At 51.7% G+C, this 24,430-nt stretch overlaps 1 protein-coding gene across 6 annotated transcripts; it reads left to right on the forward strand.

Moving 5' to 3' along the window:
- Positions 1-1,062: 1,062 nt before the first annotated feature.
- LOC102449646 (C-type lectin domain family 2 member B-like) lies at positions 1,063-23,732 on the forward strand. Of its 6 annotated transcripts, XM_075913848.1 has the most exons (9): positions 1,063-1,529; positions 3,755-3,874; positions 4,335-4,521; positions 9,909-10,107; positions 16,367-16,581; positions 18,238-18,339; positions 21,794-21,975; positions 22,546-22,649; positions 22,863-23,732. In XM_075913848.1, exons 5-9 carry the CDS (start codon positions 16,503-16,505, stop codon positions 22,978-22,980), a joined length of 585 nt encoding a protein of 194 aa, XP_075769963.1. In that variant the 5' UTR covers positions 1,063-1,529; positions 3,755-3,874; positions 4,335-4,521; positions 9,909-10,107; positions 16,367-16,502; the 3' UTR covers positions 22,981-23,732. The 6 variants fall into 6 exon arrangements, with proteins under 6 accessions (XP_075769963.1, XP_075769964.1, XP_075769969.1 ...); XM_075913850.1 differs by lacking the exons at positions 1,063-1,529; positions 3,755-3,874; positions 4,335-4,521 and having other exon boundaries at positions 9,102-10,107; positions 22,863-22,986; positions 23,567-23,732; XM_075913849.1 differs by lacking the exons at positions 1,063-1,529; positions 3,755-3,874; positions 4,335-4,521 and having other exon boundaries at positions 7,587-10,107.
- Positions 23,733-24,430: the final 698 nt, after the last annotated feature.

A 24,430-nucleotide genomic window follows, 5' to 3' on the forward strand; every position in this document is an offset into this window, starting at 1 on the left:
CTTCCTCTGCTGGGCATTTACATACTGCTCTTGCATGGGCTGGTCAGACCCTACCAGTTGAGGTGGTCACCTTTCTTCCTAAGACCAACCACTGGGTACACTTTAAGGGCAAAAAAGACTGTTTACAGGTGATCACCCCAACACTGTGATGTACCTGCACTGCAAACACTCTTTGATGGCTTTTATTTCCATATTTAAAATGTTAAACCATTTCATAACCCATATCTCTAATGTTATATCTAATGTTGTATTTAAGAGTGATACATACAGCAAAATAAGACACATCCAGCAGATTGTAACATGAAAATTGATAAGTTACGTGAGAGATTTTGTCCAGAGCATCTTTGAGTTATGCATATTTGTATCCCTAAGACAATTTCATTAAGCATGGGGAGGTGTCTGTCACACTGTGAATGGATTTCTTTTGTACATGTAGGCATAACACTAATTAGACTAGGTAGTAACCTATTAATTGAGGTCATTTGAAATAGCAGTTGGAGGTGAATGGAGTTCAGGAGGGTTGGTAGAGCAAATATGAATAAAGCTCAGCCAGGTGATCAGCAAAGTAGTACTCACCGGATCCTGTCCAAATTCTGAACTCTGTCAGGCTGACAGACAATGCTTAAAATTTATGTTTTCTAAGTCAACATGAAGCAAAAGTCACTAGCAGGTAACAGATCAAAGTGAAAGAAAACTTGTAGGGGAAGTGATGCATTTGACTGTTGTGGAGAAAAGAGGAAGTGAGAAAAGCAAATTGCTTTTAGCAGAACAATCTTAAAGTTAAAAACTAATCCTTTAAAAAATTAAAATCAAATCCTTTTGATTCTTTGGTCTACCTCTAATGTTAGTGAAGAAGGGAAAGTAAACTTTTGCTATGTAGTGCCATGTATTAACATTGTGGTTTGCATGTTTGTATTAACCAATCACAGTCACAAACTGTGGGCTCTGAAGCAGTGGCTGTACAGGGTGTTTCCAAAAGTAGGCCTCAGGTTAGCTACAATTTCAAACAGACCCAGTTTCATAAAGGAAACCAGCAACGTATTTTCTTTCTGCTTCACACAGGAAGTGTCTTAGGAAAATGCAGCTGCCTTTGCTACCCACAAAGCTGAAATCTTACAAAAGAAGATCTTTGACTTATCTCTTGCCACTTTCCCTCTATGTAGCCTAAACAAGGTTAGTATTTTAATATTTGTCTGATACGCGGCCTGCCCCTGCTGGTCCTGCCGTGGCCACAGCTTCAGCTCTGGGGAACCTGGTGGTGGTTGCTCGGCTGATCCCAGGGCAGGGACCTTGCTCTGGAGCTGCACCGTGGCCCACAGCTGGGAGAATTGAGCACGGCGACCTAGGCAATGCTAAGGACTGACTGCTGTCACCCTGCTCTTCTGGGGGTGTAGAACCGCCCCCTCCCTGATTACCTTGGGGGCAATTGGTGGTGGAAGGCAGAACTACACAGAATTCGCATCCTCATGTTGTGTCCTGCCGCTGTCAGATGCTGTTCCCCGGAATCCTGGAGCCCGTGGGACACTGAGGTAAGAGGCTGCCGGGGACCAATGCAGGGAAGAGTGGGGAGGGAAAGTGTCCCAGTACCTGCCTGTTTCTGCCCCAAGGGAACTGGGCAAAGCGGGGTTCCCTGCCTCATTACGGGGCTACTAGCAGCTAAATCAGGAACTTGCTGCACTTCCGCTGTTGGCCATTTTCCAGACTTCATTCAAATGAATCCCCTCTAGCACCTCCCCCCACTTCCGTAAATCGTGGGAACCACTGGAGGTGAGGAGGTGGATATTACCATTCCCCCCCACCCAGCTGCTCGCTCCTATTCCGTGGGGAGATCTTCTCCTCCCCCTCCTCCCGCCGTGGGAGGCAGGGCCGGTATTCTGACTACTCTTTCTAGTAATGGCGGGTGTAGCAGCAGGAGCAAAGCAACGCCAGGTGGGCCCTGGCCTCAGCTCCCTTCTACTCTGGACTGTGCAGCCAAGATGGAAGCTGGGATGGAACAAGTGAGACAAGTTGAGGTAGGGGAGGCGGGTTTTGAGCTGTCTTGGTCCTAGCTCAGCCCTAGCCAGAGGTGGTGCCATGGTAATTAACCCCCTTTAAATCCATCCTCCCCTTCCCCTCCCCCACCCCAAGGGCTGCAGAGCCAGATCTGATCCAGAGCTCCCCACCAGGATCTGCCCATGCATGACAGGCACCCCCGGGGGCAGGGGAGATGACCTCCTCCTGCAGGATCAGGGGAAGCAGCGCAACCCGGCTTCCATGTTGCCCAGCCCTGGGGTATTTCCCAGTACAGCCCACAGGGGATGGGCAGGCCCTGCCGATGGGGGGAAGGAGGGCAAGGGAGATAGTTGCCCCCAGGTCCGGCCATTTCAGTGGTGAGCGGAGCTCCCAGCTATCGCTGCCACAGAAAGAGCAGCAGGCGGCTCCAGGTGTGTTTGCACTGCCTAGAGCAGCACCTCCCTGTGCAGCTGTAGGGGCTCGGGTGGGCCCAGTGCCCTGGTCTGGCCATGCTGAGGGCTGCCTGCCCTCGGCCCCTTTACCTTGCCCTAGGGTCCAGCAGACTCTACCAAGATATGGCTGAGCCCAGAACAACCCAGCCCCACAGAGGCCATAGAGAGGAGGGAGATTCACTGGAGGGGGAATCTGACTCACGCCCCATGCCCATGTGTGTGTGGGAGGAGGGGAACGTGGAATCCAGCATAATTGTGCGGGGTTGTTTTTATACAGGGTTAGGGATTGAACTGCCATGGGAAAAGTTCATGTTGGGGCTGGCCTGGCTCATCCCCATGGGCAAGAAGAGGGGGGAGAAGGGAGGGAGGTGAGACACAGACACAAAGTGCCTGGGTCCTTGTCTTTACTGGGCTTGGCAGATCTTGGGGCACCCTTCCCATCCCCAGCTGGCTTCCCCCTCTGGCAAGATAACAGAGAAGGACTGAGTCAATGTGTATATATATGAGAGAGAGAGAGAGAGAGAGAGAGAGTCATAGAAGAGGGCAATATGGCCACAGTGCTTGGTTGGGTCTGTGGTTTCTCTGGGAGTTTCCCGCTCACTGTACAGTCACACAGCCCATATCTGGGCAGAGTGAAGTTTCTTTAGCACAAACACGTTCTGCCTGAGAAGAGCTTAAGTTCTTCCTGAGCCCGGCAGAGGCTGCTGTGCTGCTAAGACTAGGTATGTAATAGTGTAGTCGATTTTTTTGCTTAATAAGTCTCGGAGTCTTTTTCGCTTTAAAGCAAAAATTTGGCCTTGCACAGAACTCATCTCCATTGTCTTTATAGAGACCTTTTAATAGATTAGGGTTCAGTTTAACACACTGGTCACCAACCAGTAAATTGGGATTTACTGGCGGATCTTGGAGCCTTTGACAGGTGATCCTCACTGGTGTGGCCAAGAGACTATAAAGTGCCAGCACTTCAGCTGCTCCTCCCCGCACTGCTGGTAATCTCCTGCCCTTTGCCTTAGCACTGCCCCTCCCCTGGGGAGCCTCCTGCTTTCTGGGCAGGGCAGGGGAGGGAGAAGAGGAGTGCTGATGTCGGGTGCTCCCCCCCTCACTTATGGTTGCCAGATATCCAGTTTTGAACTGGACAGTCCAGGGTTTGAGATTTCTGTTTGGGAAACAAATTGAGAAAATAGAAATGTCGGGTATTTTCTAACTAAGATGGAATGTCAATTGTGATGTCATGGCAAGTGTGTCCAGTATTTTTGTTGAAACCATCTGGCAACCCTACTCCCACTCTGTATCCTATCTCCACCGAGCAGGGCAAGGAGCACAACAGGACTTGGGAGGGAGTTCGCTGGCTGCTTTAAGGAGTGAGCCAGGGCCAGGACAGAAGTGAGCCTGCCTTAGCCCCACTGCAACCCCACCCGGAGCCACCTGAGGTAAGCAAGGCCCAGCTGGAGCCCACATCCCTAACTTCGTCCCCAGTCATGAACCCCTCCTCCATCCCAAGCCTCAGCCCCAAGCACCCCTGCAACCAAATGCCATCCCAGAACCTGTACCTAGAACCCTTCCTAAATCCCAACTGCCTGCCACAACAGCAGCTCAGAGCCCCTCTGACACTCCAGGTCCCTTAATCCAAGACCAGAACCAACACCCCAACACGCTGCCCCAGCCTGGTGAAAATGAGTGAGATGGGCAAGAGAGGGATGATGGAGCGAGCATGTGTGGGGCCTAGGAAAAGGGGAGGAATGGAAGTGGGGCAAGGTTAATTATATTTGAGGTAGCTCTTGGATTGCCCTTAAATTCAAGAAGTGATCTCATGCTTAAAAGGGTTGCAGACCTCTGGGTTTAATACCGTGCATTTCCTATAATGTTTGCTCTCATCACTTTTCACTGCAGTGGGAACAGCAGCCAGCTCGCTGTATACTCTCCCGGCTCCAGCATGTGTCCGCATGGTGCAGATCCTCAGGCAAAAATGGAAAGAGAGGTTATATTCAAGGAGCAGATGAATTATAAGAACTCCCTCGTGGGCACAGGCAGAGCCCCACAACAGGATCGTGGATCGCCAGGAGAGGAGATTCTGCAGGTGAGACAGCAGGCAACCATCTTTGCCTCCCTGACAACTGTGATGGAGCCCCTGGCTTGCATGCCTGGAGAAGGCTTCTTCCTAGATTTATTTTAGTAATCGTGTAGCCGCAACAACTTTTAGCAGTTACACTGTTACTAAAATGCTCCTCCCGGTGGTGGGACCAGCATTCTATGCTCTTCTGCCCAGGCCCATTCCTGGGGAGTCCCCTGCCACTCCAAATAGGGTGGAAGGAGGAACCAATTTAAAAACTGACTCGCTGTGCAGTCCAGCTCCCGCCTGCCATCCCGTGCTGCTCTTGCTGCTACAGCTCCCCATGGGCAAAGCTGCTTCGGCATCCCACGGAGCAGGCCTGCCACGGCCAGGGGCTGCTCCAGGATCCTACCTGTCCTCCCTCCGCACTGTTGCCTCTCTTTCAGTGGCAGCAGCCAGGGGAGGGGAGGTGGCTCCATGGGAGATGATACGTGCGGGGATCCAACTTGATAGCTGGCTTTCCACATGTACCAGCTCCCGGCTGTCCCCCTCAGTGTACTGCAGAGGTGGGATGTGGGATTAAAGGCAAACACAGGAAATACGGCGCTACTTACTGAAAGCAACGTGTATGAGTCTCAAAACTGGCCATTCATGAAACTGTCCTTCAAAGCTTCTCTGGTTTGTGCTGCCCCAAGATGTGATCTCTGGTGTCTGGCTGCTAAAAGTGTCTTGCTAAGGGATCTGCCTCTACCTCCCACCCAGCCAGGAAAGTTTCCCTCTTGTTCTCACAAAGATTATGCCTCTCCTGTTAATTTAAAAGTTGAGAAGTACAAAGTAATACATACAGGCAGTCCCGGGGTTACGTACAAGATAGGGACTGTAGGTTTGTTCTTAAGTTGAATCTGTATGTAAGTCGGAACTGGCGTCCAGATTCAGACACTGCTGAAACTGACCGCCAGTTCTGACTTACATACAGAATCAACTTAAGAACCCCAGGCGTCCCCAAGTCAGCTGCTGCTGAAACTGATCAGCAGCTGATTCCAGGAAGCCCGGGGCAGAGCAACTCTGCCTGGGGCTTCCTGTAGTCAGCGCTGGTCAGTTTCAGCAGAAGCTGACTTGGGGACGCCTGGGGCAGAGCAGCTGGGGTGCTACTGGACCAACCCAGCAGCACCCCATCTGCTCTGCCCCAGACGTCCTGATTCAGCCGCTGCTGAAACTGACCAGCAGCGGCTGAATCAGGACCTGGGGCAGAGCAGCTGGGGTGCTGCCGGGTTGGTCCAGTAGTGCCCACGGGCGCTGCAGGACCAATCAGCAGTGCCCCAGCTGCTCTGCCCCAGAGTCCAAAACAAAAGCCTGGTCTGCTGGGGGGGGGAGCACACTAGCTGCGCCCCCCCCCCCAGCAGACCAGGGACACGGGGAGCAGAGCCGCAGCGGCAGCGGGGTGCCGTGCCTCTGAGGCTTTGCTCTGGCAAAGTCTCAGAGGCGAGGGACCCCGCCATGGCTGCGGCTTCAGTCTGGGTGCCTGTGGTCTGCTGGGGACGGTCCCCAGCAGACCACAGGCCCCCGGACTGAAGCCGCAGCCGCGGGGGGGTCCCGCGCCTCTGAGGCTTTGCCAGAGCAAAGCCTCAGAGGCGCGGGGAACCGCCGCTGCTGCCGCTTTGACTGAAGCGGCAGCAGCGGCGGTTCCCCGCGCCTCTGAGGCTTTGCTCTGGCAAAGCCTCAGAGGCGCGGGACCCCCCCCGCGGCTGCGGCTTCAGTCCGGGGGCCTGTGGTCTGCTGGGGACCGTCCCCAGCAGACCACAGGCACCGGGTCTCAAGGGGCAGCAGGAGCGGTTCCCGCGCTTCTGAGGCTTTGCTCTGGCAAAGCCTCAGAAGTGCGGGAACCCGCCCGGTGCCCCTGGTCTGCTGGAGACGGTCTCCAGCAGACCAGGGGCACCGGAGCAGCTTACGAACGGGGCTTTCTCGCCCCGACTTCCGGGGCGAGAAAGCTCCGTTCGTAAGTGCGGATCCGACGTAAATCGGATCCGCGTAAGTCGGGGACTGCCTGTATTTGGAAAAATAATCTGAGCTATATGTATAAAAGAATGAGATACATGTAGGCTACGTCTACACTGGCATGATTTTCCGAAAATGCTTTTAACAGAAAAGGTTTTCCATTAAAAGTATTTCCAAAAAGCGCATCTAGATTGGCAGGACGCTTTTCGTCATTTTCGCGATCGGGCTTTTTTGCGGAAAACACTACTGTGCTGCCTACGCTGGCCCTTTTCCAGGACAGTTTTCCGAAAAAAGACTTTTGCCCAAACGGGAGCAGCATAGTTTTTCCGGAAAAGCACTGATGATTTTACATTAGATCATCAGTGCTCTTCCGGAAATTCAAGCGGCCAGTGTAGACAGCTGGCAAGTTTTTCCGGAAAAGCGGCTGATTTTCCGGAATAACTTGCCAGTGTAGACACAGCCGTAAAGTAATGCACATTGGAAAAAATAATCCCAACTATACATACATTATGATGAGGACTAATATGGCTACAACTACTCAGACAGATCTTGGTGTCATTGTGTGTAGCGGAAGTCAAAAAAGTACATAGAATGTTAGGAATCATTAAAAAGGGACAGAGAAGAAGACAGAATACCTTCTTGCCTCTATATAAAACCATGGTATGCCCACATGTTGACTCCTGCATACAGATGTGGTTGCCTCATCTCAGAAAAAATATATTGGCATTGGAAAGGGTTCATAAAGGGCAACAAAATGATTAGGGGTTTGGAATGGATCCCAGATGAAGAGAAATTAAAAGTCTGGGACTTTTCAACTTAGAAAAGAGGACACTAAGGGTGTGTCTAGACTGCAGGCTTCTTTCGAAAGAGCCTCTTTCGAAAGCATCTTTCGAAAGAGCCTCTTTCGAAAGATCGCGTCTAGACTGCAGGCGGATCTTTCGATAGCGGAAATCCGCTTTTTCGAAAGAGAGCACCCAGCGAGTCTGGATGCTCTCTTTCGAAGACAGCCTCTTTACATTGAAGAACGCCTTCCTTCGAAAGAAGAACTTTCAAAGGAAGGCGTTCTTCCTCGTGAAACGAGGTTTACCGCCATCGAAAGAAAAGCCGCGTTCTTTCGAAATAATTTCGAAAGAACGCGGCTTGAGTCTGGATGCAGGGGAAGTTCTTTCGAAAAAAGGCTACTTTTTTCGAAAGAACCCCTGAGTGTGGACACAGCCTTAGGGTGAATATGATAGAGTTCTATAAAATCACGATTGATGTGGAAAACGTGAATAAGGAAAAGCTATTTGCTTATTCCCTCAATATAAGAACTAGGGGTCACCAAATGAAATTAATAGGCAGCAGGTTTAAAATAAACAAAAGGAAGCTTTTCTTCAACCTTTGGAACTCCTTTCCAGAGGATGTTGTAAAGATCAAGACTTTAACAGGATTCAAGAAAGAGCTAGATAGTTTCATGGAGGTTTGGTAATCAATGGCTATTAGCCAGGATGGGTAGGAATGGTGTCTCTAGTCTCTGTTTCTCTTGATATGGGAGACAGGGGAGGGATCACATGAGGATTACCTGTTGTGTTCTCTCTCTGTAGAGTATCTAATATTGGCCACTGTCAGCAGACAGGATACTGGGCTAGATGAACCTATGGTCTGCTGTAGTATGGCCGTACTTCAGTTCTTATCTAAAATAGATGTTACCACTGATGGCAGAGATCTTAGAGTCATTGTGGCTAATTCTCTGAACACATCCACTCCATTTTTTGGCTCCAGATCTACAGAGTTAGGAATTAGGGATATGAAAGGTTAATCAATGGGGCCTGCTCCAGTCCCAAGGAAACCCCGCCGCAAAGAGGGTGCTCTGGCCATCCTGAGCAGCCTCGCTCTGTGGCAGACCCAGGCACATCTCATGCAGAGGCTGCTGGGGACGACTAGAACAGCCTCTGCCTCTGACGTGCCCAGGCCCGCCATGGACAGGACCAGGCGGGAGCAGCCAGTGCCTGTGGTTCCCCAACTGCTCCGTTTAATCGATTAACCAGTTAAACAGCACATTTAAATGGTTAACCAGTTAAACAGGCATTTGCATCCCTATCGCGAACTCCTTGGAAAGGGCTAATAAGAAAATATCAAAATGCCTCTATAAAAATCCATGGATCCTTGAATCCTGCATATAGTTCTGGTTACCCCATTTCCAGAAAGATCTATTACTACTGGAAAAAGTACAAAGAAGTGCAACAAAAATGATTAAGTATATGGAACTGCCTCCATATGAGTGAGATTAAAAAGACTGGGATTGTCAAGCTTAGTAAAGAGAAGAGTAAGAGGGCATATGACAGAAGTCTATAAAATCGTGACTGGTGTGGAGAAAGTGAAATAAACTGAATGAAGTACGTTATACAATGCATAGTCAACCTGTGGGACTCATTGGCAGAGGATGTTGTAAAATCAACAACTGGGTTCCAAAACTGGGTTCCAAAAAGATTTAGATCAATTTACAGAGGATAGGTCCATCCATGACAACAGGGAAGCATCATAGAATGCCCTGTTCTGTTCATTCCCTCTGGGGCATCTGGCTCTGGCCAGTGTCGCAGGACAGGATACTGGGCTGGCTGGACCAGTGGTGTGACCCAGTGTGGCCATTCTGATGTTCTGCTGTGGTGCATAGGCAGCTGGTGGGCTGAGACACGAAGGCTACGTCTCCACTGCAGGCTTTCTGCGCAAAAGCAGCGAGTAGGATGCTCTTTGCTCCCCTCTCCCTGTGGTCAGTTTTGTTGAGGAACAAAAGTTCCACAGAGTCCAGGTGATTCTGCCGTCCCAGCCCAACCTTCTCCCAAATGGGCAGGGTTGCCAGGTGTCCGGTATTGACCCGGACAGTCCGGTACTTTCACCTCCTGTCCAGTAAAAACATTCAGACAATACCGGACACCTGAAACGTCCAGTATTTTCTGATTTTTTTCCTGGCCAGGAGGGAAAAATACTGGACACCTGGCAACCTACAAACACGCAATGCTGTGCCCGGCATCCTTCTCGCCCCCCTCCCAGACCTCATGCTTACCTGGTTCCACAGGGAAGCTAAGTTTTTTGCTCAACAACTTTGGTCTCTTGCCCCCCCCTTTGTTTTCTTCAACAGAATTTTCCCCTCTTTTTTGGGGGGAGTGAGGGGGTGTTTGGTATTTTTGGTTCAACCATCTGGCAACCCTACTAAGGGGGTCTCTGAAATTCATTCAGATCAGCCTGTCACATGGCAAATACCTGTCCCTCGGGCCACAGAAACAGCCCGAAGTCATGAAAGTGCCCTCAGTGGGTCAAGGGGGCATTAATTTCAGCCTGAGCAGCGTGAATCCTTTTCTAATGGCTCCTCTGGCCCTATCGCTTTGTGGGGTGAGCTGGGATCGTCCCTCAGCTGCTTTGTCCCTGTTATTTCTTGGCAGATTTCACGGAGGAATCCGGCGCTGTTACCTGGGTTGTGTGTGTATGGATTGGCCGGAACCTGCCATGGACTGGTTATCGCTAAGCGCTACAGCCCACCCACCCCCGCCTCTCCATGTTACTACTGTCGGGAAGAGGTGGAGCCTATTCCTTGGAGCAGCCATTCCTCTCGCCATATCCTGGCGCACGCAGGGCGCTGAGGTAAGAAGCCGCCGGAGACCGAGGCAGGGAGGGGGATAGGAAAACTGCCCCAGTCCCTGCCTGCCTCAGTGGCCAGCTGGCGGGGCCGAGCGGGGTTCAGCGCCTTGTTTCGCTGCTGCTGCACTTCCCGCATCTGGCTGCTCCCGCCTGTGGCGAGGCTGGAAGCCCAGAGGGACCGAGCAAGTGGAGGAGCGGGTATTTGGGGTGTCTGGAGCCCAGCTCTGGCCAGAGGCGGAGCCAGGGTGATTCCCCCCTTACATCCCATTCCCCAAGGTCTGGGGCTGGAGCTGGGGGAGGAGGGCGGTTCTCAAGGTTCCCGGCTCAGCCCGAGCCGTCTCACCCTGTGACGGGGTGGGCTCCGAGCTGGGCGAACACTGATGAAGTCGCTGCCCTGTGGCTGCTCAGAGCAAAGTGAGCTCAGGGTTAGCCAGTGACTAACGCAACAGGGCAACATGGCTGCTAGGATGATAAAATCCTAGAAGTAGAACTGGAAGAGCCCTTCAGAGGTGATCTAGTCCAGTCCCCTGTCCTCACGGGCGTGGCCAAGCACCGTGTAGATCATCCCTGACAGGTGTCTGTCATTTCCTAGGTTATTTCCTTTTTTATAGCTGGGCACTACATATGCCCTTTTCCAGTCTGCTGGAAATTCTCCTCACTTGCATGATTTTTCAAAGATGAGAGCAAACGGCTCGGATAACTTCTCTATGAGCTGCTTGACTATTCTAGGCTGCATTTCATCAGGCCCTGGTGACTCGAAGTCATCAACTTTTCTAAGTAATTTTTAACTTTTTGGTTTTTTTTATTTTAACTTATTCTTATTCCAGCTCCATGGTTCTATGATTCTATGAACTTCTAAGCCTGCCCCCATTTCCGCTGGATTTCCTTATGTTAGGCGTCCCTTCGTCTAACTCAGGGGTGGGCAAAAGAGACTCTGCGAGCCAGATCTGCAAAGCAGGTGGATCCGGCCTGCGGAGGCACGGCTGCCCCTCTGCTCCCAGGGCAATTAAGGCCTGGTGTGGGGCAGTGCCTGAAGCCTTCTTTGCTCTCCCCCACTGCGCACTGCTTACAGGGCGGGGCAGAGTGGACAAGGCTTTGCACATTCCCCTGCCCCAAGCCCTAATTGGCCTGGAGGCAGAGGAGCGTGCAAAGCCCCCTCCTGTCCTGCTGTGTGTGCCCTGCTCACAGGGCAGTGGGGAGAGTGGAGCACGCTTTGCATGCTCTTGCCTCCCCCCCCCCGCAGCCAATCAGGGCCCGGGGGCAAGGGAGCTGTGTGAAGCTTCCTCCACCCTGCGAAGAGCCTGCAGCGCTTCATAGTGACACGGGCTCCTTGCAGGGCTGGAGGAGGCTTCCCATGCTCCACTGCCCCCTGGCCCTGATTGGACTGGGGCTGGAGGAGCGTGCCAAGCCTCTTCCAGGGCCTGGGTGTCTAGTGGGAAGGGGGAAAATCATGGTCTGGGAGTGGGTAGCCCCTCCCCTTCCCATTTAGGCCCCACCCCTAACAGGGTAGCCCAGGGCCACTTCAAATATTTTTGAAGTGTCCCGTGGGCAAAAATTATTGCCCGCCCCAATCTAACTTGGTGAAAACCGAAACAAAGAAGTCATTAAGAACCTCTGCGGTTGATCTGTGGTTTCCCCCAAACCATTTCCCTTCCCACAGCACAGTCATGCAACCCGCATTCGGGCGGGGTGGAGTTTCTTTAGTTGAAACATGTTGAGCCTGAGAAGGGCTGCAGTACTACCTGGGCCGGGTAGAGGCCACTGTGGTAGCAGGACAGCCAGCTGCATGAACACAGCTGGGTTATGGTGGTGAGTAAGGATGTAAAGGATCGTGTAATTGACTAATCGGATAGTCGAAAGGGTAGAGCTGCCCCTTTGAAATGCCACAACGGTTTCAAAGTGGCAGGGCTGCATGAAGCCCAGAGTCAGATGGGGACTCCCCAGCTGCAGTTTTGAAGTACACCCCTCTTCCCCCTCCCCCCTCTTGCTGCCTCTAGCTGATAGAGGCAGCAAGGGGAGAGGGAAGCGACGAGTTGACAAGACTGTCCATTAACATCCCTAGTGGTGACAGGCAGGTGCACAGATCTCTCAGCTCCCTTATCTGCCCCTCTGGCTGCAGGTTCCTCCCACCCCTTGTGTCTGAACCGAATTCCACAGATGAGATCAGCACCAGACAGAGGCACCTAAACCTTAATTCCCTCTGGCAGAGCACAGGGGAGGCAGAAAACTGAACTAGAGCCTGAGTCCTTAAACCTGGGAGCATTTGTAACCTGGTCCTCTAGTGAGTGTGCTACAGGCTTCCCCCTGCCCGCTCCACAAAGGATCTGAGTTGTCACTCTCTGTGTTGTTAATTTTAAGCATTCTTAACTGAGTGAGGACTCAAAAAATGAGATTTAAAAATCGGAGTTCCCCTCTTCATCTTCTGGTTTCTCAGTCTCTGGAATGGAACGAGGTCACATTTTCAAACTTTTCTCTGTATCCACAAAGGCTGGAAATGTTCTTTAATAATTTAAAAAAAAAATGAATACTGAGATTCTTTCCTAACTGTTTGCCCTGGGATGGCATACCAGCACCTATTTTCCTATCATGCCTTACTTAAATAAGATTCATTTATTGGCATTTTCCTGGGGCGGCCTGGCTCCCGACGCAAGGCCCTTGGGACACGCAGCTTGGGACATGCCCCATTTTTATTTGCTCAGCAACTTTGAGCCTGGAGTACTGGCACTCTTTTTCTTACAAAAAAAGCACTGCCTAAGGAGCTGGGCTTTGGAAAACCCCAACTATCCTAAAATCACAGCTGGTAACAGGATGTGAGAATTTTCCAGCAGGAAATTTAGAAACCTCATGATCTCTATTGCAGCAGTGCTTAGGTGACCCATGTCACTTTACAGTGGTTTTGAGCTCTCATCTTTTTACTTGAACAGAAGCTGTGTCCGAACAGTCCAAATCTCAGTGGAAAAGCTTCCCCCCAACACACGCACACACTGAAAGCTGTTTACTGGAGTGGAGGCTCCCTAAACTTGTAGTTCTTTCTTAATCACCTTTTTTCCTAGTGGCAGAAACATCCTTTCTCTGCATCCCCTCCCTCTGGAAGCATTTACCTTTTTGGAGAAGGGAATCACTTTGAAATATAATTTCCCCGGAGACGAAGTGGGGAGATAAGTGGGCAGGAGCAGGATTTCCCCCCATTCTCTCCAGGTAGGGATTTTAAATTTTTATCAATAAACTAATTGAATAATCGATAAGGGTGCCTTGTCCCAGCGCTGTTGCTACACTTCAAAAGCGAAAGTGATGCAGGGAACAGGGGGACCATCAGGGGTCTGATTGAGTCCTTCACTGGCCCAGTGCTCCCTGTGGCGTTTCAAAGCAGTAGCGCCACATGGAGCCCAGGGTCAACTGGAGACTGCCCCGCTGACCCAGGGCTCCATGCAGCGCTGCTGTTTTGAAACGCTATATGGGGGTACCTGCAGCATTTCAAAGTAGCTGTGGTGCAGGGAGCCCAGGTTAGCTAAGTTACCCTAAGTTCCATGTGGTGCTGCCTCTTTGAAACACTGAGGGATGCCTGGGGCCAGCTGGGGAGTTCTCAGCTAGTGCAGGGCTTCCTGTATCATTTCAAGGCGGCAGTACTGCATGGAGCCATGGGTCAGCCGAGGACTTCCCCCGCTGTCCGTGGGCTCTATGCGGAGCTGCCGCTTTGAAGTATCCCGTCCTCTTCCCCCCACTCTTGATGCCTCTTCCTGATAGAAGCAACTAGGTGTGGGTCGACTAGTGTTTTACCACCCTACTCCAGGTGAAGGGATGAAGGGCCCAACTGCATTTGGGGAGCAAATAACTGGACTTGTCCAACAACAGTTGCTGTTAACCACTATCTAGTCTGTGTTATAAGTGAGTTACTGTTCCACTTTGTGACTAGAAGAGGGGAGGTTGTCTAGGGCACACAGTTGAAACCCAGCTGTGGGAGAGAGCTGTGTAACCGTTAAACCACAGGGCTGAGTCCGGATGCCTGGAGTCTGTTCCTACAGCTGCTACCGCCTGAGTGACTCTGTGGACATGGCAGGGGGTTGGTTATTGCCTGTGCCTTAATGTCATTCTCTGTGCAACGGATGTGGGCATGCTCACCCAAATCTATCGATAATAGGTTCTGTACAATTCTGGATGTGAGTGGTTAATCAGTGAGCATTACTGCGCTGTTCTTAGCTTTGGGGTTTGTTCTGAGCAGTGGGGGTGTGTGGCAAAGCTCCAGCTATTTCCTGTGGATCTTGTACTAGTGTTAGCCCCAGGGACTCACTGTAGCTCTCCACACAGCCTCTGTCTCTTTAATCGAGACAGGAGCCACAGCCTACTGAGCTATCCTCAGTAAAAGCAAGTTCATACATTTGGGTAAAATCCCCTTTGGAGTCCTGACCTCCCTTCTTCAGGCAGGCATTTAGCATATGTGCATGTGTGATAGGCCATCAGCATTGGTTTGTGCAGGAATGGACTAGAATGGTTGGAGGGAGACAAACTGCCGGGTCACTCTTGGTTCTTTTCACTGGGGATGCAACTGGACTGATTGAAATCCCAGCATTTAAATCACCAACAAAAATAATTGATTTAAATCAAGTATCCCAATGATATTTCTTGATGTTTCTTAAACAACTAGGCAATTCGCTCGTCATAAGACGGGATTTTGAGGTCTCTCCTCCACGTCGGTCTTTTCTCCTGAGCCTCCGGGGTCTGTCTCTCTCTCTCTCTCTCTCTCTCCTCCTTCTACTGCCTCCTCCCCCCCCCCAGCTCTCCTCCACCTCCTGCCTCTCTCTCTGTCTCTTTCTTTCTCTTCTCCTCCCCGTCCTGCCTCTCACTCGGGGGACTGCAGAGCCCAAATGGCCGTTTGGGCTCCACACTCCCTGTGCTTCATGGGGGGCGCGGAGCCCAAATGGTCGCTTGCGCCACTTGCTCCCACGCGGCGGCCTGGCTGAGCCACACAGAAGTCAGCTGAGCGCCACGGCAGGAGGCGAAGGGGGGCAGGGCGATGATATTCATGGCCAGGGGGTGGGGCCTGGAGCCGCTGTCAGACCACACATCACCGCCCCGCCCCCCTTTGCCTCCCACCGTGGCACTCAGCTGACTTCTGTGCCGCTCACCTGGGCTGCCACGGGGGAGCAAGCAGTGCAAGTGTCTGTTTGGGCCCCGCACTCCCCATGCAGCACGGGCTACCCAGAGTGAACAGCTAGCATTTCAGGCAACAGCCCCCCCCCCCCCCAGGGAACAGCCAGAATTTCAGGCAACAGCGCCCCCCAGAGGGAACAACCAGCATTGCAGCGTTACAGACTCTAAGACACTGGGCTACTATATATATGATGGCACAAATCTGATCATTGAAACATGTTAGTTTGCAACCCAGCACTAGGGATGTCAACATGTAGACGACTGCATGATTAAGCAATAATCCTGTCAACTAAACACATCCCCACTTCCCCCACTCCTTGTTACCTCTATATCAGAGGCAGCAAGCAGTGGAGGGCGTGAGCCCGAGACCAGCAGATAGCCTTCCCCAACCTATGGTGCTCCCTCTGATAGAGAGGCAGCAGCTTGGGTTGTTCAGAGGACAGGTGGGACCAAATACACATGGGGAGCCAGCTTTTAACCTGGCTCTGCATGCATACCAGCTCCATGGACCCATCTGCCCTCACCCCTTGCTGCCTTTACATAGACAGTGGAGAGGGTGGGGAGGCAGAAGCTGGCGATGTGGGGAGCCAGCCCTGGCTCCATGTTGCTACCTCCCCCTACCACACTGCTACCTCTATTACAGCATGGGATGCTGGCACACATCCTGTCCATGGGGAGCGTGGGGAAGCTGCTGGCCCTGCCACTGTGGACTCTATAATAGTTGTGTAACCTATAATATTTTGTGCAGTTACACGACTATTCAATTAATCACGGTCTGACAATCCTTGTCTTAATTAACTCCTCTGTCATGCTTAGCCCTGATTCACCATCACGTAAACACAGAACAGTCCAATCCAGCTCGTGTCTCTTTGCACATGTTACTTTAGTCTGCTGGGAAACAGAAATCTGAACATACAGAACATTCCAGAAGCCAGAACGAGACTATAGGCCTGGCACATTTGGGATGAGGAGCAACTGTAGCTGTTACTTTTAAATGAGACATTTAGTATTTTGTCATTTTAAAAAATAATTTATGTTTATCTACCCTGGGGGATGGGACACCACAAACAAACCAACTGACCCTTCGGCTGCCCTGACTCATTTCTCATTCTAGGTCAGCCAGGAGAGGAGCCAAAGCCATGGACTGTTGCCTACGAGAACAGACCCTGCCATGGCTGTGAGAGGCTGTTTTGTGCAGCTGCCTACTTCATGAAAGTCCAGCAGCCAGCGCTGCTTCTCTGAGAAAAGAGATGAGGGAGAGAGAGGAAACCGGCCCCTCTGCGCGGCCTCTTAATGTCTCAGGAGATTTGAAGAGTGAAGGAAAACCAGGTAACTGGAGCTTCCCTGCCTAGGGACTGGCAAAGGAGAGATGTCGAGATTCTGACTTCTAGTGGTGGGTGTAACTGCCCTCTTCCCCCCGTTCCCTGGTGCAGCAGGGGCCGTATTTCTTCTATGGACTCAGCTTGTTATGTGCAGCTTCTCTCTAGCGTGGCTGCTGTAGCACGTGCAGCTCCAGTGGTGCACAAGTGAGAACATAAGAACGGCCATACTGGTTCAGACCAAAGGTCTATGTAGCCCAGTATCCTGTCTGCTGATAGTGGTGAATACCAGATACCACAGAGGGAGGAAACACAATAGTATGGTATTCATCATGGTAATCATCATGTGATCCCTCTCCTCTTCTCCATTTCCAGACAAACAGGCTAGGGACGCCATTGATGGCCCTAACCTCCATGAATCTATTTAGCTCTTTTTTGAATCCTGTTAAAGTCTTAATCTTCACAACATCCTCTGGCAAGGAGTTCCACAGGTTGACTGTGTGCTGAATGAAGAGCCACTTCATTTTGTTTGTTTTAAATGTGCTACCTGTTAGTTTCGTTTGGTGACTCCTAGTTCCTGTATCATGGGAACAAGTAAATAACTTTTCCTTATTCATTTTTTCCACACCAGTCATGATTTTATGGACCTCCCCTCTTTTCTAAGCTGAAAAGTCCAAGTCTTTTTAATCTCTCTTCATATGGGACCCATTCCAAACCCCTCATAATTTTTGTTGCCCGTTTCTGAATCTTTTCCGAAACCAGTATATCTTTTTTTGAGATGAAGTGACCACATCTGTTTGAAATATTCAATATATTATGGAACTGAATATATAGAGAGAGGCAGTAAGACATTCTGTCTTATTCCCTATCCCTTTTTAAATTATTCCTAACATCCTGTTTGCTTTTTTGTCTGTCACTGCACACTGAATGGATGTTTTCAGAGAACAATCCACAATGACTCCAAGATCTCTCTCTTGAGTAGTTGTAGCCAGTGTCACGGAAAAAATGCATGGTGTCCTGGGAATGCTTCTGCTCCCCCCCCCCTTTTTTTTTGTGGAACAGCAGACGTGCCTTTTAAGAAGCCCTGTATGTCTCGTTCTATGAGGAAGAAAGGCTCTTCAGAAAGACAAGGATTTTCCTAAATTTGGCCCACAAATTTTTGCACAATTTGCATACTTTATTCTGATAGCTCAGCATTGTCTAGACATAGCCGGGGGGACAGTCCCATTGGGAGGGAACTGGCAGCAGGGAGAGGCATAACTCCTCCTGAGAATACCTGCAACATGTGAATAGAATTATCACCCCCTCCCCCGAAGTGTAACCATAAAAAATGAGCATGCTTAAAATTAAGGGACAAATCTGGTAACAACTGTTACAGCAAGAGGATACTGAGGAGAGGTCACCCAGAGCGCCACAACCGGCCACCAGGGGGCGAGCAGGGGCTGCCCAAACCTTCACCAGCAAACGCTCCCAGCTGCCTTTTCTGTTCCATGTGTTATTGCACAGACTGTTTGTGCTGCCCCAGCTCATTCCCCTGCCCTCCATGGCGAACTCTCCCTCGCCTGCCAGTCTCTTGTCAGAGTTTTCTAGCTCCTTGATCCTTTTCCCTTCAGATTAGATCCTGACGGCAGCCGTTCTGGTCTCACCGATGGGTTTTATTTTCCAGGTGATCAGGCTAAACCTGCGCTATGGAAACGTCCAGCTGTCCTCGCAGCCGTAATCGTGGGTCTGGGGGTCGTCGTCGTTGCTTTAGCAGCAGCTCTGGGAGGTAAGTTCCCACCCCCTGAACATTCAGTCTCTGGGCGTGGAGCTTTCTGCCTTTGCTGCTCACAGCGCCCTGGTGTCTGCTCCTGGGCTCTCAGAGTTGCTCTAGGGTCTTTCATACGAAGCCCAGACTGGGCCAGACCCAAGGTCCATGTAGCCTGGTGGCTTGTCTGCCAACAGTGGCCAAGGCCAGGTGCATAAAGGGAGTGAACAGAAACAGGGATTCATCAGGTGATCCCTTCTCTGTCGCCTGTTCCCAGCTTCTGACCAACAGAGGTGGGGACCCCATTCCTGTCCATCCTCCTAGGAGCCATCCTCCAGGAATGTCTCTGGCTTCCTTTTAGTTCCGTGTCCCCTCCTGCCCGATCACTGTCTGAGCTGGGGGCATCACAGACTCAAGCAGATTTCTCCTCACAATTCTGTGAGGCGGCTCCCCTTTATGTGGTGGGCACAGGCACTGAGGCCTCTTTCCAGAAAAGGCACCAAGACACCCACGTCCCAATTTCAGGCACCCTGTGATCCACCAAACCCCTGTGTGGCCGCTGCTGAGCCCTGGGGCGCCTGAGCCCCCCTGGGGATGACAGTTTTGCCGTAGACATTCCCTCGGTGCTTCTGTGTCTGTCTCTGGGCTTGTGCTGCTGCTTGGCCTTGCCTGTGGTAGCCGTGGGGCAGGATCTGGCAAATGTGCTTAGGATGCCAGCCTCTGTGAAACAGGTGGGGGGACAATGAGACCTCCCCTCTTAACCCTGACTCAGTGGTTAGGGCCCTCACCTGGGCTGTGAGACACCCTGGTTCCAGTCCCCTCTGCATGAGGTGAGAGAGGGTCTGAGCAGGGATCCCCCACCTCCCAGAGGAGGGCCCAGCCACTGAGCTCTGGGGGGAGGCAGGGGAAGAATCCTCAATATTGCCTGTGGAAGTTGTTCCACTTCAGTTATTTAATTCCACAATGACTTACTATAACCCTCTGATCTAGTGTCCCGAGTGGTAGGAGCCCCCCGCTCTCAGATCCCTTCTCACCAGGGATCGGGGACTGAGCAGGGTCTCCCACATCCAGCTGGGAGCCCTACCGAGGGGTCAAAGGTTATCTCAAAGATTGCCCTTTCTCCTCCCCTCCCCCCCCCCCCCAGCCATTTCCAGGGGAGTTAGGTGTCAACTTCTCCCAAGAGCTGACATGGGTGCCTGTGTCTAGGGCAGGATTGCTGCTGCAGGAGACTAGCAGGGCTGCTCCTCCCTGCAGCCAGGGCTTAAGTGCCGAGTTGCAAGAGGGACGAGGTGCAGGGCACATCCCTGGTCACTGTCTCCTGTTGGCTGGCTTGGGCAGCCGCTGTCTAACCTTCTGGCTGTTGTGGGTCCCATTTGGAGGCACCTCTCTCCCCCCATTCATTGCATGGGCATCTGGGTGCCCAGGGCAGTCCTTGGGTATCCCATTGTCCTAATGATTTCCTAGACAAGTAAAATTTCAGCATTGCAAGGCTGAACATCACATGCCTCTGTCCCTGCCTGTATCCAGACCCAAGGGTCAGGCAGGGATTCGGACATGGCTTGGAATTTTATCTGGATTTCCTGGATCCCAGTCACACAGGGCAGTGAACACAAGACAGTCACTCTGTTTCAGATCCCAGCCCCTTCTGTTGTTACTTTCTGTACTTGGGGATTCTCTCTACACATGTGTGGACTGGCATGGAATGATGTGTCCCCTTCCCAGCAGCATGTGCACATGACCACTCTTGAGGTTTTCCTTTGCTACCTCATCAGAAATTCCTTTTCTGTGGGGAAGCAAAGATTTCTGAAGGCCTGCAGTGATGCAGAATTCCACCAGGAGTTTCCTTTAGCTGGAGAAAAAGCTTAAATCAACTAAAAACAGCCATATTGGGACAGAACGAAGGCAGTATTCCAATAGTGCCAATGCCAAATGTTTCAAAAGGAGTGAATAGAGTGAATTGATCCATCTCATTATACTTTCCAGACTTCTGCCAGAGGCTAGGGACACCAACCCTGCCCATCCTGGCTAAGAGACATTGATGGACCTAACCTCCGTGAAATTAGCTAGTTCCTTTTTGAATCCTGTTATATTGGCTTTTGCCAATCTATATAACTCTGGCAAGGAGTTCCACAGGTTGACTGTGCACTGCATGAAGAAATATTTTCTTTGGTTTGTTTTAAACCTGCTAACTATTAATTTTATTAAATGACCCCTAGTTCTTTTGTTATGAGAACAAGTAAATAGTATTTCCTTAATCACTTTCTCCATACTTGTCATGACTTTATGCCTTTGATAAGGGAATGTGAGGGAGTGAAAAGAGGAGGGCCTGGCATCGCAGGGGTGAAACAGGACCTTTTGGCTCAGCTAGTCCCACCCCACTTTATCTGTAGCCAATGCCAGGTCAGGAGGGAGGATAATGAAGGAACCTGGCTCGTTTAGGGGCTGACCAGCAAGGAAATGGGAGTTTGGTTCTGCAGACTGCAGGACACAAACCCAAGCCAGTTCACTTGGCCAGCCACAGGAGAAAGTCAGCTTCCAACCTCACCCCATGGGACAAAGGGGAGACCCTACTAGAACCCTAACTAAGGGAGGAACCTGGACTCTTGGGGCCAGGTCCTGAGCTTAAGAACTATCCTAGTATAGTAGGTCAGAGTTCCTAGGCCTGGGGCACCAGCAGCAAAGTCCTGCAGCCTTTCTCTGCTGCCTAATCCACAGACCCATCCACTAGGCCACCCCACCCCCAGGGAGACCCGGTCACAGGGACCTTGTCAAAGGCTTTCTGGAAGTGTAAGCACACTGCATTCACTGGACCCTCCTTCCCCGCATGCTTGTTGGCCCCTTCAAGGAATTCTAGTAGATTTCAGACTCACATGGTCTTTGGGAACAAGACCAGCAGCAGCAAGTGCAGCAGGTCAAACCCCCTCTTTGGGGTCTGATCCCCTCTAGTGGCCATTTCGTGGAATTGACTGAATTATGGCTGCATTGAATATGTAAGAGCAACCTTGGGAACTTGCTGGCACAGGAGATTCCTGAGTCCTAGAGCTCAGCAGGATTCATAATGGGACTGGACCTTGATGTGAATCATGAGACCATCCAGAGGAGACACTGTGTCCTCTATAAAGGGGGATGAATCAGCCGTGCTCTCCTGCCCCTCCGGGTAGGTCACTCTCTCTGGATCAGGGTACGACTGGAAGGAATAGAAACCTTCCCACTTTGGGGGGGATATTCCCTGGGGCAGGTATTGCCACCACTGCCCACTAGGGGGTGTCTTGCCTCCCTCTGAAATCGCTGGTGGCGGCTCGCAGAGAGCAGCCGTGTAGCCCATCAGTCTGTTCCAGTCTGGCCGTTCCTGCGCTTCTCTTCCTGCTCGTTCCCCATGGAGACACGAGGGAAGCATCAGTCTCCTATCTGGGTGTTTTCTGCATTGTCCATCTCCTCTCTGTCTCTCTCACTTTCTCTCTTTTTATTTTTTAAGTGGAAAAATCTAGGCAGCCGCCTCCCTGCCCCGCTGCTGCCCCTGGGTGCCCCGACGGCTGGTTCAGGAGCGAAGGGAGATGTTACTATTTTTCTAAGGCTGAAAGGGACTGGACCGAAAGCCAGAACAACTGCTCCTCACACGCTGCCTCCCTGACTGGGATTGAGAATCTGCAGGAGCTGGTGAGCAGCACGGACGCTTTGTGCCGAGCCCAGTGATCGCCGGCAGCACAGGCCGGGCTGGAGTCAGGCTGGGCCCAGCCACTGTAGGGAAGAGCCTAGGGCCCCAGCCTCCCCAACCTTGCACCTGCTCAGAGCCTTGGTGGGAGACTCCCCCTGAACAGGGCTGGGCCCTCTCAGTCAGTTCCAGTCGCTGCCTGGGGCCTGCTGGGTTGTGAACCTCCCTCCTCAGCTGAGCCCCAGTCTCCAGGTTCCCTATGGATGGAGAAGGAGGATCCAGCTGAAAATGGGACCTGCTCTGTGCCCCCTTCCCACCTGCCACAGTTCCTCTCCCCTGGCCCTCCTGTGCCCTGAGATGGGCCCTGCTGGTCAATCTTGTTGCTCAATCCCTGCTTTATCCAGTAGATGCTACAGCCCCAGGGAGAGTGAAGGGTTAACACGGATCTGATCTCTTCACTCAATTAGAAAGGTTGAAGTCTCTAGAAATCCTTGGCTGCCCTGGACTCCCTGGGAGGTGGGGGCAGCACAGAGCCAGGGTCTAACTCAGCTGACAACTTTGCTTGTATTTGAAAGGCTTCCCTGCTGCCCTACCCAGGCAGACTGGACCACTGGATTGGCCTCCAGAAGGACGCAGGTGGGGTCTGGAGATGGGTCAATGGCACCAAGTTCGACCGTCGGTGAGTCTGTTTCTTTTTCTGCATTGGGTCCGAGTTGATGGAAATGCCCCACTGGCTGCTTCCCCCCCTGCCAGGAGTGGGGTCTGGGCTGGCACAGGGAGCGGGGATCCTGAGGGGCTATGAGTGCAGCAGCTCCCATCCCTCATCTGGGTGTCTGTCCTGGTCTCTGCCTGGCACATGCTGAATCTAACTCCTACTGCCTCTGGCTTGCAGGTTTGAAATACAAGGAGGAGCCGACTGCACCTACCTAAATGAAGACCTCACAATCAGCAGCTCCAGCTGCAGTAGGCTGAGGAAATGGCTCTGCAGCAAACCCGATGCCTCTACATAGCTAGAGGTGCATGTTTTAGAAAGGGACTTGGGAACTGAGTGGAATTGGAGACCAGATATGACACAGCCTGGATCTGGTCCCCCTTCATGTCCCTTTCGTGCTGCAGCCTTGTTCTGTGTTTATTACTCTGCCTCCAGAATTTTGCCTGGTCCTAGCTTTGAATCTCCCTGATGCTGGGGTCTGAGAGCCTTCTCTAGGGCAGATGTCTCAGTTTCAGAGGAAGTGCCTCTGTATCCCACCTTTGTCAGGGCTTGGGTCTCTCGCTGCTCTATCACTTCGTGCAGGGGGCCTCTTCCACTCCCAGCTGACCTGGCATTTAAGGCTTCACATCTCCCTTCTGTGCACTGTGTTGTCCCCACAAGCCAGCCCTTCTGCAAACCAGTGCCTACATTTTGCTTCTGCTCTGAACTAAGGATAGGCCAGCACTTATAAGCTATCAGAGCCATTCCTCAGCTGATGCGTTTTTCTAGGGTAAAAGCACAGAAGAGAAAATGTATAAAAATAAAATTTCCCATACGCCATAACGCTGGGTCGGGTGACGGGGTGGGCCCACTTGCTGATTCCCTTTTCTGTTCATTCCCTCTAGGGCAGGGGTCAGCAACCTTTTCAAACCAAAGAGCCAAACTCCACCAAAATTCAGAACAACTGGTCAACAAAGAGCCGTGTAAGAATGCCCTTTTGCAGACTGAAAATATACAACCTAATGTTATTGCTACTTGACAGAACACTAAATGAAACATTGTATTCACAGACTTTATGTAATAGCATTTTTGTTGCTGCTGCGCCTGGCAGGAGTCAGGTTTGGGGTGTATGGGGAGCTCTGGGCAGCAGGTTGGGATGTGTGGGAGGTGCAGGAGGCAGGGCAGGGTGGGTGCTGGAGGTGGGGGAGCCCTGGGGCCAGATTACCTTACCTGGGTGAGGTTGAGCTGCACCTGGCAAGACGAGGGGCTGGACCAGGATTGCCACAGCCGAATCATGGCCTCATCTCCAACCCACGTTGTAGAAGACAGAAGCTGCCGCTAGACCTTCCTGTGGTTATATGGGGGCCAGACTGCAGGGCCTGCCCCAGGATCAGGACCAAGGACTGGACATTGTGGCCAGATGGAGGCTGGGCATGCCACCTGGCCCAGGGAGTGCTCCCCGCACAGCGGGCTCCTTGCCTTTGGGCATCCAGGCCCTGCCCTTGGCAATGCTATTGTCTTGTGCACCAGTCTCAGACCAAAAGTCCTTTACCTTTTCCCCTTCCATCATGTCTAGTTGCATATTACAACGGACTGTTAAGTTCTGGACACGGCGAGGCAAGGATGCTTCATCCCCTTCCACTCCGTTCCCATCCTCCTTTCCCGTCCCTCTTCAGGGACACATAAGAACGGCCGTACTGGGTCAGACCAAAGGTCCATCTAGCCCAGTATCCTGTCTGCCGACAGTGGCCAGCACTAGGTGCACCAGA

This window comes from Pelodiscus sinensis, chromosome 32 (genome assembly GCF_049634645.1).
Source record: "Pelodiscus sinensis isolate JC-2024 chromosome 32, ASM4963464v1, whole genome shotgun sequence".
In the NCBI taxonomy this organism is placed as follows: Eukaryota; Metazoa; Chordata; order Testudines; family Trionychidae; genus Pelodiscus; species Pelodiscus sinensis.

Bases quoted from the DNA above. Each gene is read 5' to 3' on its own strand.
- LOC102449646 (XM_075913848.1), top strand. From the start codon at position 16,503: ATGAGGGAGAGAGAGGAAACCGGCCCCTCTGCGCGGCCTCTTAATGTC. The intron at 21,976-22,545 runs GTGAGCAGCACG...TGTATTTGAAAG, and splicing joins TTGAGAATCTGCAGGAGCTG to GCTTCCCTGCTGCCCTACCC. The intron at 22,650-22,862 runs GTGAGTCTGTTT...TCTGGCTTGCAG, and splicing joins GGCACCAAGTTCGACCGTCG to GTTTGAAATACAAGGAGGAG.